This window comes from Lynx rufus, unplaced genomic scaffold (assembly GCF_022079265.1).
Source record: "Lynx rufus isolate CCGP_SWC_20201006 ecotype Redwood Valley unplaced genomic scaffold, mLynRuf1.p SCAF_11, whole genome shotgun sequence".
NCBI classification, from domain to species: domain Eukaryota; kingdom Metazoa; phylum Chordata; class Mammalia; order Carnivora; family Felidae; genus Lynx; species Lynx rufus.
The window spans coordinates 10,083,720-10,097,534 of NW_025814825.1; the positions used below are offsets into that span (position 1 = coordinate 10,083,720).

Consider the following 13,815-nt stretch of genomic DNA (forward strand, 5'->3'; position numbering starts at 1 on the left):
GCTATTCTGGAACAAATGCTGCTAATACCAGCTGGTCTCATGGTCAGTTTGGCCAACTCACAGTGGACACTGCAGGGCTAAAATACTACATTCTTACTCTTCTTCAGCTCCTTGTACCTTAGACGCAACTGCTCTCATATTCAATCTATTCTTTCACTAGGGGCAAAGATGTACAAATAACAACTTCTACAACTGCTGAAATACATAATCTACAAAAACACAGTATTTATGTACACAAGCATGTCTCTTCACGTGACAGAGAAACACAAAAATAGCTATAAATTTTATGATAAAGGATACAATACTAAGGATGGCAAAAACTTCTATGTCCTACACATAGACAAAAACCTTACCACTGTATCATCACTCAGTCCAAAATATTTACTAAGTACTCACTATATTCCAGGGATTGTACTAGGCTTCTGTAATACAACTGGAAATAATTCTCCTGCAATTTATCATCTACACTCCCTTTATACTCAGAATGTGGTCCAGGAGTCAGCAGCATCCGTATCACTGAGGAATTTGTTTGACTCTCCCGTCTTACTCTAAACCTACTGAATCAAAATGCATATTTTAACAAAATTCCCCACATGATCTGTATACATAATAAAATTTGGGAAGAACTGGTTTAGAGGGCATTCGCTTGGAGGACACAGGATCTAGAAACTGTCGAAGATAAAAATTCTTATGCAATAAAAGAACAAAATGATGTTTTCTGTATTATTTGTGTATCCATGTACTGAAGTGATTGAACTAGATGATGCTTCTAATTTCTACCTCTTCTAAAATACTGTAATATTATTACACTATCTTTTCTTTTAAAATAAGAATGGCACTACTGAATGATTTGCATTTACAGGCATCTCAATGTCTAACAGTGTACATGTAAATTTAGATGTTAAAAGTATCTATATTCAGCACCCATATCTATATTCAGTATACAAACCAAAGATACTGAAGGATCAATACACAACTGGCTGACTTATCCTAAAGAACTCACAAAAGGACCAAAGAAAATATCACTTCCTATTATTGTCCCTATGCTGCCATTAGCAAAGTGTATAGCCTTGTACAGGGTATCTCCATGAGGAGATGAGGGCCAGAGTTTAGGTTCTTTGATTCTCTTATACCTTATTTGCTTTGCATCATAGGCCACCACAGCTCATAATCTTAGGAGTGAAAATTTATCCTCTCTGCACATGCAGATCATTTTCAAGCTACAAAACAGACTAGGGAAGATAGCTCTTCAGAGTTAACTCTTAGAACTTTAATTCCTCATCAATAACCAACTTTTATTGATAATCTTATGGACTTAGGTATATCAACATAAAACACGCACAAATAAGTGCCATATTTATGCAAACACTAAAGTTTTTTAGCCTCCTGAAATTCCTATCAGCATTGTAAATTTTGAAAACTACCCATAACAAAGCATTAACTATTTCAATAAGCATTCCCCACTATAAAGTAGCTATAAGCTGCCCATGAGGCAAACTACCATAGTAAACAACCTTGTAAAAAATTAATAAATCTTCTCTGGTGCATGAAAATCAGCTAATATATGCTTGATTCAACAGCTTTCTACCTAACTGCCACCAATAAACTGAACCCCAGAGACAACAGATGGAAATAGAATAGCAAACTTTAGAATTTAAAAGGTATCTCTATATTTGTACTTTACTAATTAACTAGAAGATACCTACTTGTCATGACTATTAACTATCTCCAATGTAGAAATCAAATTTTAGAAGGAGAACCAATATATAATACGATTATTTGTTTTTAAATAAAGGATAAGGTTCTTACATAAAAATCCATAAGGTTTTTTAACTTCAGACTATAACTATAGGAAAAGAAATCACCCTATAAAGATCTGCAGTTTATGAAGTCATGAAAATGATTTGATGGCTATTGCAATAAGCTAGAAATTAGGAAATGTGAATATTAATTCTGGATCTGTTACTGACTTGGAATGACCTTGAATGATGTATCCAACCTTCTTCTCTCTCTGTACCAGAAAACTGAAAAATAAATGTAATGCCATGTGTTTTTTTTTATGAGACAAACTGTACATCTGAATAAAAATGGAATTGCATATAGAGTGGATACAATAAAACATGTTGGGGTTGATTCAAACTTTCGTGTAACACGATCTTACAATCTTACAACCTTACACAATCTTACAACATTTTTAATACTTGTGCAATGAATTTTTAATAATGTCTGAAATGCTTTGGGATCTTCAGAAACAGTTTTATAAATGGCATAAACAATCATTTTACTTGATTGGGCAAATAAGAGACAGAATACCATCTAAGATAGACATGAATATTTTAATGTAGCAGTCTTTGGTTGACTTATTCTTAAAAGGAATAATTCAATCAGAACTCTTTCAAGAGAGTTGGATTAATTACAGAACAAGGAAAGGATGGATCTTCTCTCAATTAAGCTATTAACATATTTCATCTAGCAAAAGCCACTGAACTGAATCTACTGCTTCTAGAACTATTGTTCTAGAAGCCTAACACCTCCTGTTAATGCTCATTCAGACTCCAATTACACTCTTTCTTAGACTGAATCTGAATAATCCCAAAAGCATAGGTACTTTATTTTTAAAAGTTTTAAGTAAAATGTATTTAGGAAAATATATTTTAAGTAAAGTATATTTAAGTAAAATACACTTCCATTTAGTGTTAAGGTAATGCAAAGTTAGTTCTACATTATACTGTCCTTACAGATAAGCAACTCCTAGTGCAACATCATTGTATATCCCCCTATCCTAGATGATCCATAACATTTGTATTGCCGTAAGTCTTTACATTGTTGAAGACTATTATTGGCATTCATCAATTTCCTCTTCTCTATATGCTATAGTACTACAACAACAAGCCTAACACTATTCAGTTTTGTTTTGCTACGCATTGATTTCAGAGGAGCCCTACATTGTTGTCTTGTGTCCTCAGAGTTCTTGAATTCCAAGGTAAGCCTACAATTATTTTCTACAGGGTCTATCATTATCCATCTAGAATTTTATTTTTCAATGCAAGGATATTAGCCTACAGTTATTCTTACTAAATGAGTTTTATCTAATTTATTTCTATCTTTCCTCATTGATAAGGGATCATTTTAAATGCAATTTTTATCCTACAAAGTATTATGTACCCTTCTGGTTTTGAAGTTATCTGAAGGGATTAACTTACTCAGTTCAGTAAAAGAAAAAAGCAGTGGTTCATTCCTGAACATCATCACTAAAGAGAAAACAATATTGTGCTGAACAATACCACCTGGAACCACAAGGGAAGTTTAGGTCCATAGGACGTAACTACGACTACATTAGTTGGGATTTAGCCAGAACATTGGGTCTACGACCTTCCGCCACAGATTGTCATAGCACAATATTCAGGACCTTAATTTTACTGCCCAAGAGATACTACCACAAAAACACAGTAGAAGCAAATAATGCAACTTTTTTCTCAATAGGTATCAACAGTTTTTGTTGTTGTTGTTGTTGTTTTTGTCACACAGATCTCTAGCCCCTATATCACGTATGTCCAGAAACATTCTATCTGATATGTTCAGAGCAGTGCTGGACCTTATATGCAGTACAAAAATATACAGAATAGAGAGCACATTCTTATGGAACTTACAAACCATTATTGAAGATGGATTATGAGAATAATACAAAACAACATTATAACTACCACTTGTACTAACCACATGCTAGGCACGGTGCTAAGTCCTTTATATACTGATTCCTTTATGTATTTTAAAGGATTTAAAGCATTTATATATATACTTTATACTTCATATATTGTTTTCTTAAAATAGGCTATAAGTTAGGTATTATTTTCCTAACATTTTAAAAAAGAACTGTGGTGCCCAAGGTGGTACAGAGTAGTCTAACCAGATTTGGCTGACTACAAAGCCATACTCTAACTGGCACTACATGGATCTTCAATAAATATATAATCAATCAGATGCTAAATTGGATGACATGGATAAAAAGCTAAGAATGGCAAAGAAGGAAGAATTTACATATTGACTAGAAGTCATGGGATGAAGTGTCATGAAGGAGGCTAGACTTCAGTTTTGCTTTAAAGAATGATTAGCAGTTAAATAAGCAAATGGAAATACCAGATACTCTAAATACCAAGTTTTATAAACCTTATGAAAAGGGCAGAAGGCAAGAATAACATGGCATGATTAGGGAGATCAGGGGTATGTGATGTGTTCTGACATGGATGTGTATCTGAAGCACAATATTTTAATTTTATATATTTTCACATCAATATGTAAATGTGCTTTAGTCTACATAATGTCCAACTCAATAATGTCAACTTTAATTTATACCAAAGGACTTCAGAAGCCTCTGGAAAGGGGATGTGTCTCATAATGCTATTATAATTATTAAGGGTAGAAAAAGAGAGGAAGGAATTAAATTAGAGTACAGATAATCAAACTTTATTTTATTTTATTTTATTCCACAAAACCAAAACCCCAAGGAAATCTCTTGATTTATAACCTCTCAAATTAATATATAAATCTGGGCTCCATATAATAACTGAAGCTTACCATTACCATTCTCTATGTAACATTAACCAGGAAGATAAAAACCAAATAGTCCAAGCAGATAACCTCCAAGATTGCATCTCCAGATAATAAAAACTGAAAAAGTCTCCAGACTCTCAGGTTAATCTTGCCTTGTCATCTAGTTACTTCTGGCTGATTCAAACTAAAAAACCCATCACCTCATCTATCAGGGCCTCCTCTCACCTCTTCCAACCAAAGCTATTTTCAACATTAGTCTTTTTGACAGTAGGAAAATGTAGAGATGCTTGTGCCCCAACTTAAAATATAGCCTAAGGAATAGTTGAAGTATAAGCACTAACTCTTAAAGAAAAAAGAAAGGAAAGGAAAGGGGAAAGGGAAAGGGAAAGGAAAGGAAAGGAAAGGAAAGGAAAGGAAAGGAAAGGAAAGGAAAGGGAAAGGAAAAGGAAAGAAAAAGGAAAAGGAAAGGAAATAGCTAAGATCACACCTAGAGGAGAGAAGTTACAGTAACTCCAAAAAATAAAGGTAAAAGATGAGAGCAAAGTACTCCAGGGATCCCTCTGGCCCAGGGAAAGAAATCTCTCAAAATGATGTTAAAATGTCATAGAAAGGGACAAGAAATAAAATCTAATGAATGAGTCCAAGAAAATATTTGTAATCAATTCACTGGTCATCCATAATTCATAATTAAGGTAATATTAACATTTTGTGCCTGTTTAAAGAAGTGGACGGAAAATGAAATATGTTAGGATAAAAACTAAATAAATAAGGCAAGGGGCAATCTGTCAATCTTCCACATCCAGGAAGCCAAAGGGTAAATGCCTTTCTGAATTTTAAAAGTAGAGTAAGACACATCAATTTTAATTGCCTGGATTCTGAGGCCAAAACTTTGGGCATGCTTCCTTGTTTAAAATAACAACAGCACCAACAAGTATTTATTGAGCATTTGCCATGGGTCAGATACTGTTGTGAGCACTGTAGAGAATACAGCATTGAAGGTGACAGACGAGGCTCTGTCCTTATGGAGCTTACGTGCTGTCACAAAAAGGAATGATAAATATGGTTAGACCAGGGAACAAAGCATGACTAATTCTCTGGTAAAAAAGAATCCTGCCTTATAAGGCAGAATCTTTCTTGCTGAATTGCAATTTTACAGAGACCTGAATCTTTTCCAGTAGGAGAAACTTACTTGTATGGGTTTAATAGGTTTGGAGGCCTTTTAAGGTGCAGGATTGGAGATAAAAGGCAAATCCTGTCAAGTCAGAGAAGAGTTGATGTTCTGACTCTTCCAACCCTGCCCGTCCTAATTCACAATTCATCTGTGACTTTGGTACAGAACTTGGTTAATACAACAAATTTCTAGAAAGCTCTGCTACATTTGGAAGCAAAATGAGAAGTAAACAAAATCTGTCTTCACTATTCTCTGCCATCTCCTTCATTTGCTACGTCTTCTTGTATTCCTGTCTTTTTCTCTCCCTTTTTTCTATTTTAAGATTTTTTAAATTCTTCAAAGAATCAATGTTTTCATTTATGATAATATTTTCCCAGGTCTTATTCCTAATATCCCTTCACAGAGACAGGCTGGGGGGTGGGGGGTTGGGTGATCAATTAAATCAAGAGTTCTAGGGACATAGTGTAAAACCAAGTACAGTTTAATTTCCCTCACTTGAGCCCTCTTATCATATCCCTACAAGTCCCCTTCCCTCTTTTTCCATCACTCTTTGGTTCCTGACTTTCTTTCTACTCTATCATCCTCTTTCTCCTTCCCTCCAATTCCCCTCCCATCTTTTCTGGGTAGAAAAAAAATGATCACTGATAGGGAGAGGTGGAGTTGAATAATACAAAAGGATTGACAGTCTGATGTGTATGCAGTTAAATTTTGTCCCTTTGAGTTTAAAACACTGCCTTGTGTGAATAAATTTCACTAGAACCATGGTTACTAGACATAACACTCAGAAGATTGTGAAGATAAAGTTTGATGCATTTTCTTAGCTGTCTAAAGATATTCTTCCAAAAATCCTTTTGTGTTTTTGTATATATTGAACAATTTGCATGAGAGAAAGAGAGGCAGAGAGAGAAGTGTTTTGCCTGTTTTGCCTCCCACCAGGTAAGGTACTCCACTCTCAAAGGTCTCTTTATGCCCTGGGTCTGGCATCCCTAAAATTATCTTCATATTGCATATCTAGACCTCCTCACTTTCCTACCCCAGCCTGGCTCCCTGCAGGGATACTGGGAATAAGACTCCACCCAGGTGTGGAGTCCTACAGATTTAGATTTGAAGCCCAGCTTTATGTCTTATTAGCCCAGTGACCTTAGGCAAGTTACTTAACTCTCTTAACAATTTTCTTGCCTTAAAATGGTGCTCATAAAACCATCCCCATTATATTGTTATCAACATTTCAGTATCTAATCTATATAGGTATTAATCACCATGTGTGATACATAATTGCCATTTAATAGTATATATGATGTGTGTGTGTGTATGTGTGTGTGTGTGTGTGTGTATATATATATATATATATATATATACACATATATTTACACCCCATGTGCCCATATGTTACTCATACACACATGCAATTTACTTATCTGTCCTCAAGGCCATCCTGTCAGAGTTCTGCTCTCCTGCCCTTGAAGCATTAGCATTTTTCCAAATTCACAATTAGCTAATGCAAGAATCTAATCAATGAAAATGTGCTAATAAGAAAGAATAAGAGAAGAGGGTAGTGACTACTGCCTGCCAACTCAAATATCCCTCAGTGGTAAAATATGGCTCTTGGAAAACAAAACTGTACTAAAAAATGCATAGGCCAGAGCAGTGACTTATGATGTGAATTTTAAGTAGCATCATATGGGAGATTCCTGTAGTAGTTCTCTGTAACTGTGACTGCTTCTGTACATGTGCTAATATGTAAGCCCTCACTAATTTTAAAATAAGTAAATAAAACTTCAATGGATATTGTGTCCTTTTCATATAAATTAAATATATGCAGAGATACTCCATTTACCCCAGAACATTCTACAAAACAAATACACCTTCTCAGGAATACAGGGCAATGGGAAGGCTAAATGCCCATGCAATGTCAGTGATAGAGCAAACCCAGAACACAATTCTCTTTTCAAGTCAATATTTCTAGACCATACTGTGGTGACTCCATAAGGTGTAACTAATAAGTCATACAGAGAAAGATGGATACCATATGTTTTCACTCTTATGTGGATCCTGAGAAACTTAACAGAAGACCATGGGGGAGGGGAAGGGAAAAAAAAAGAGAGGGAGGGAGCGAAACCATAAGAGACCCTTAAAAACTGAGAATAAACTGAGGGTTGGTGAGGATGGGAGGGAGGGGAGGGGAGGTGATGGTTATTGAGGAGGGCACCTGTTGGGATGAGCACGGGGTATTGTATGGAAACCAATTTGACAATAAATTTCATATTAATAAATAAATAAATAAATATAAAAAATAATAAATAAATATAAAAAATAATAAATAAATAAATACCCAGCTTTGAAAACTCCATCCAAAAGATCCAAAATTTGTGAATTGGGCAATGGCAAGAGAGTTGCACCTTTTGCCACACTAACAGGAAAGACTCTTAAGTAATGGACTCGGTGCCTGCCCATACGAGTCAGCCACTTAGTCATTTTTCTAGACGCTATCCATCACTGAGCACATTGCCGAATTTCATGCAACCTAATTTAAACGTCTATCTGGCTGTTCTGATTGGAATAAACAATCAAAGTAAAAGCTTGACAACTCTGACACCTAGTGGCTGGGAAGAAACTGGTGAAGATCAGCTTGGGAAAATTAGCTAGCTAATTACTGCGGCAGTATCTTGCAAACACACAGAACTTAATGATAATTAATACATTTTTTTAGTACTAATTCTAAAAGCAATCTTATAAAAGTCTATTTTGGCTCTGTATTTATTTGGAGTTTAAAAGGAGGCTGAAAGACTTGCATTTGTAAAGTATATTTTCCTGTTCAAATTTACACAGCAAAATTTCACTAATCTTCAGAGATCAAACAAGAAAACTAAAGGTTGATTCATACGTTGACATATTCATGATCCTTTCCCTTAATTTTGTATGTACATCTATATCCTTTTCCTGGTCATCAGGTGATTTTTCTCCTCAAGTATCCCCCTGTCAAATATAAAAGCCATGTGGCCAAGCCATCACAGAGGTTTCCTATATGCCACTGAGGCATCCTGAATCAAAGGGTAGCTATATCTTCACAAACCAGCAGGAGTTTTCTTTAAGAGAGGTATATGGACACATGTGGAACCCCCCAAACTGCACATCTTAAAGCAAGGACCACAATGAATCTGTATGAACACGGCAGGTCAGCACAGCACAGCACAACCTATTTCTGCCCTAAACATTAGAAGGTAAGTTTCCCCAGATCCACTTAAAACTGACAGGCAGGATGGTAGGAAGCTAAAGTGTTCATCTCCTCCACCAAGGAGAGTTCTGACTCCTACCTGCTGACGTTTGAAGGCTAAATAATCCAGATTTTCCAGCTCCTTCCCAAGCTTCTGGTAGGTTTTCTGGAGGTCAGATTTATTGGAAACGTTTTTAAGAGACTCAAATGTTCTTTGAAACTGAAATTGAAAAACAAAAGTAAATCATTAGGATAGCAGCACATTTTCCTCGAATGCCTAACTAGCTAAAACAGGGAAAGAGTCAACACTGAGCCTCAGTTTCCCTCATTCATAATAGAAAGATAACAAATACTAATTGCCTTTCAATGAAATTTAAGAAAGACTGATTATAAAGGATTAGAAGCTGTATCATAAGAACAACAAACATTATTGCATGAATGGGAAGCGTGTTTAGTCTTCATTCCAACAAAAGAGCATACTGCATTTTCAAAAAATGGGTGCCTGGGTGGCTCAGTCAGTTAAGTGACTGACTCTTGATCTCAGCTCAGGTCTTGATTTCGGGGTCATGAGTTCAAGCCCCACATTGGACTGTGCGCTGGGCATGAAGCCTACTTGAAAAAAAAAAAGGAAACCTGTTTTAGCATACACCACTACTTCTAAAGAAAAAAACTGCAATGAATATATGATTTTAAATCATAATGAGGAAGTATTAAAAGGGCCCTCACATTCCAATCATGGAAACAAATTCATGTAAAGGTAGCTACTTGCCTCTACAGACATATCTATGCAAAATAAGTACCCTACAAACTTCAACCAGGAAGATCTCTCAGATCTTATATTTTGAGAAGGAAAGAAAACTAACATTTTGGCAATGGAAGCATATGTAGCATGTTCAGCAAACATTTATTCATTTCTGCTCTATAATGCAGATGAGTTATAAAATCAGTTCTGCTGAATCAGAACACTTCTGTTCATTTTTGAGTCAGATACTAGATAAACACAAAGGAGACAAATTGCAGTGGATCATAGAATATTGTTCTGCTGCTAATAATTAATTAAGCAAAGGGAGCTCACAAGAAATTCAATTCTTGATTTTTTTTTAGTAAATTAGAACATACTTTGGAAGATTAGTGATTTAAAATGTCAAGTAATGTCACTTACAATGACATTTACATTTGCTCTCTCTTCATGCCATTCATTTCCCATATTCTCACTGTGTGCCTTTAGATAGACTCCTACAGATAGAGACTTCACCATCTTAAACACACCAGAATTCCACTGTGACTATGATGCTGTGAGACAGGCTAGTAAGATTTCATAGAGTATTATTAAGTTTCCAGGGAAATTACTTGACCCTTACTATTCAAACTCTATGGAGTAAGTCATATTATAACGGCATTCTACTGAATTAAATCCTCAATTTCACGAAAGCAACATGTTTATCTCAATCCAAGGTGACAGAGGAAAAAGAAATGAGAAATAACAGTGCTAAGCTTCCACAGCTCTACAGTAAATTAAATTCAACAAATAATCTTTTAGAACCTACTATGCACAAGGTACTATGAATATAAAACACATTTCCTGCCCTAAAGGAACTTACAGACTACCAAGGAAACTAGACATGAAACTCAGAAGTGGGAAAGGCACTGACATTTACTGTGGGCCCGCTCAGTGCCAGGTACTTGAAGCCTCCCAGCTGAATCCCCACAGGATTTCCTATTTCTCTCCCCATTCTACAAGTGAGTAAACTGTTACTCAGAAAATATAAACTGGGTTTTTACGACAATATTTGTGCTTATTCTACTATACCATTAACTCCAACACAAGGCAATGCAGTAAAGAGAGTACAAAAACAAAGGGATAAAAGCAACATGTTGTAAAACAGAAAAAAAATCTTTATATTAATTGAGGGATCAGGCTGGGTAGAAGACACGAAGAGATCTGAATTGAGTTCCAAATGGCAGGAGAGTTCTCAGAACCTTAAATGGGAACAAACTCTACCCATCAGTTTAAACATAGCCAAAGTCTGCTCCTTTTTCCCCATTTTATAGCAAACATAATTTTGATGTAATTTTAATGACCTTTATATTAACTCTCTCTCATGTGCACGATCATTCCTGTGCCTTGCCCATTTCTTGGTCCCTTCTCGCTATGTTCAAGTCAAAATACTAGATATAACATTCTAAACAATTTAAGTAATTTCACTTATAATTAATATAAACTGTTTTACCATTCTGTTTAATTCTAAGCACTTTATTTTCCCTAAAAAAATATTAGCTCTACTTCTCAAATATTTCTTCTTCACATTTATTTCTGTGAACTTTATATAGCTACAAGTAGGAACTTTAGGGTAAACACATTTGTAAGTCTTCAAAATAAAAAAAAAAAAAAAAAACATGAAAATCAAGCAATATGTTCATGGCCAAAGAAAAAAGGGAGAAAATCCAGCAATAACACATCACCACAAAATGTTTTTCTGAAAGACCAGAGTTTGTGTGAAATGTAGATTTTTAAGTTTGACCTTTCATTATCAAGACTTACACTCTCCATTTATTGATACTAAATAGCTCAAAGCACTCAAACTATGATGATTCATTTATTTAAGTACATTTTTCCCATACAACAACAAATAATTGTCAAGGAGAGGTCATACAATATCTATTGTGTACTTTAGGTTAGATCCCTAGTAAGCACACCCCATCTCTCTCTATTTATATTTAAAGATGCTAAAGAGTAAAAGCAATAATTTTGCTTTGCAGATAAAGCTGACATAAAAAGATATTAAAAATAAGACAATGATTAAAGTGAGGCTTACATTTTACTTAAAAAAAAATCAGATGTTGACCTTATTTGAGGATTTTTCATTCCAACAGGTCACTATGCTTGATCACTGAAATAGACCTCTTGAGATTTTCTCAATGTGTTGCAATTTCATTACGTTGACTATGTCTCAAAATAAATGATCTCTCACTTGAAGATAAGTTGGGAAAGGAAGCACAACTAATTGAAGAGATTTTAACATTCCTAGATTTTACCTGTTCAAACTTTTGAGTGGAAATTTAAAACAAGCAAAGAAGTCCCAAATAATTTGTTGGACATTAAATTTATCCTGTTAATATTTTTACCTTACTATAAACAAAATTCAAACATAAAAAGAAAAAGCCCAATGAATAAATCTGACCCATGAACACGCCTAGGAATGTTTTAAAACTGCCGAAAGAGAATATCAAGATGGTCTCTGAACTGAGAAATAAATGCAAATTCTGTCCTATTTGACAACCTTATCAAATATCACAAGACAGACAAGACAAAAATGAGAAGATGCAAACATTATCTCTAAGCCCAAAATCTGCCATTAAAGTAAGCACTCTAAACACTCCCACAGTGTTTTCTCATCAAATTCTTTTCTGTTCAGATTTTGGTTCAAGATGGCAATGTAGGAAGATCCTGAATTCACATCCTCCCACAGACACACTGAAGCTACAGCTATATATGTAACAATTTCCTCTGAAAAAACCTCAAAACTGGCAGAGCAACTGCTTCACATCAAGCAAATGAAATGTAAACCACATCAAAACAGGTAGGAAAAGCTAAGGCACAAAAACTCACCATAAACCCTATCCCCATCACGGCAACCAACATTTGGGAGGAAACTCAAAACCCACAGCTATCCCTGAGTACTATAGGATTTGTATGCCACTTTAGGCATGCCAATATTTAAGACCAACACCTAAAACAAGTGGCTTTGAAGACCAATAAGGCTCATGCTCACAAGATCCACAGGGCCACTGGCAAACTGAGAAATGGCTCTTAAAAAGCTGCATGCAGATTCATCCACCAAGAGCCCAGCACAGAAGCTGCCCTTGAAAAGCATCCCAACCTTACATGAAAAAGACTCACTTACTAATTTTATTTTTTTTTAACTTAATTCCAGTATAGTTAACATACACTATTATATTAATTTCAGGAAGACAATATAGTGATTCAACAATTCTATACCCTACTCACTGCTCATCAGTGCACATACGTGTACTCTTAATCCCTCTCACCTATTTCACCCATTCCCTCCCCCCCTTTAGTAACCATCAGTTTATTCTTTATAGATAAGAGTCCATTTTTGTTTTGTCTTTTTTCCTTTGTTTGATTGGGTTATTTTTTTAAGTTTTTATTTGAATTCCAGTTAGTTAACATAGAGTGTAATATTAGTTTCAAGTGTACAATATAGTTATCCAACAATTCCATACAATACCCAGTGCTCATCACAAGTGCACTCCTTAATCCCCATCACCTATTTAACCCATGACCTAATTCACCTCCTTTCTGGTAACCATCAGTTTGTTCTCTATAACTAAGACTCCGTGTCTTGGTTTGCCTCTCTTTTTTTTCTTTCCCTGTGCTCATTTGTTTTGTTTCTTAAATTCCACATAAGAGTGAAATCATACGATATTTGTCTTTCTCTGACTTGTTCCATGTAGCATAATACTGTATAGCTCCATCCATGTCATTGCAAATGACAAAAATTTCATTCTTTTTTAGATGTCTGAGTAATATTCCGCTGTATACATGCACCCCTTCTTTACCATTCATCAGCCAGTGGACATGGGGGCTGTTTCCATAATTTGGCTATTGGAGATAATGCTGCTATAAACTTTGGGATGCATGTACCCCTTTGAATTAGTGTTTTTGTATTTGGGGGTAAATACCTGCTAGTGCAAATGCTGGATTGTAGTTCTATTTTTTTTAACTTTTTGAAGAGCATCCATACTATTTTCTAGAGTGGCTGTACCAGTTTGCATTCAAACCAACAGTGCAGGAGGTTCCCTTTTCCCCACAGTCTCCCCAACACTATTGATTTTTGTGTTGTTGATTTTAGCCATT

General features: G+C 35.3%; 1 protein-coding gene across 1 annotated transcript in view; it reads right to left on the reverse strand.

Moving 5' to 3' along the window:
• CTNNA3 (catenin alpha 3) overlaps window positions 1-13,815 on the reverse strand; it is a 1,681,070-nt gene that overhangs the window by 1,538,905 nt on the left and 128,350 nt on the right. The window contains exon 4 of the mRNA XM_047071866.1: window positions 9,037-9,156. Coding sequence (XP_046927822.1) covers window positions 9,037-9,156 — 120 coding nt within the window. The remainder of the gene's footprint in view (window positions 1-9,036; window positions 9,157-13,815) is intronic.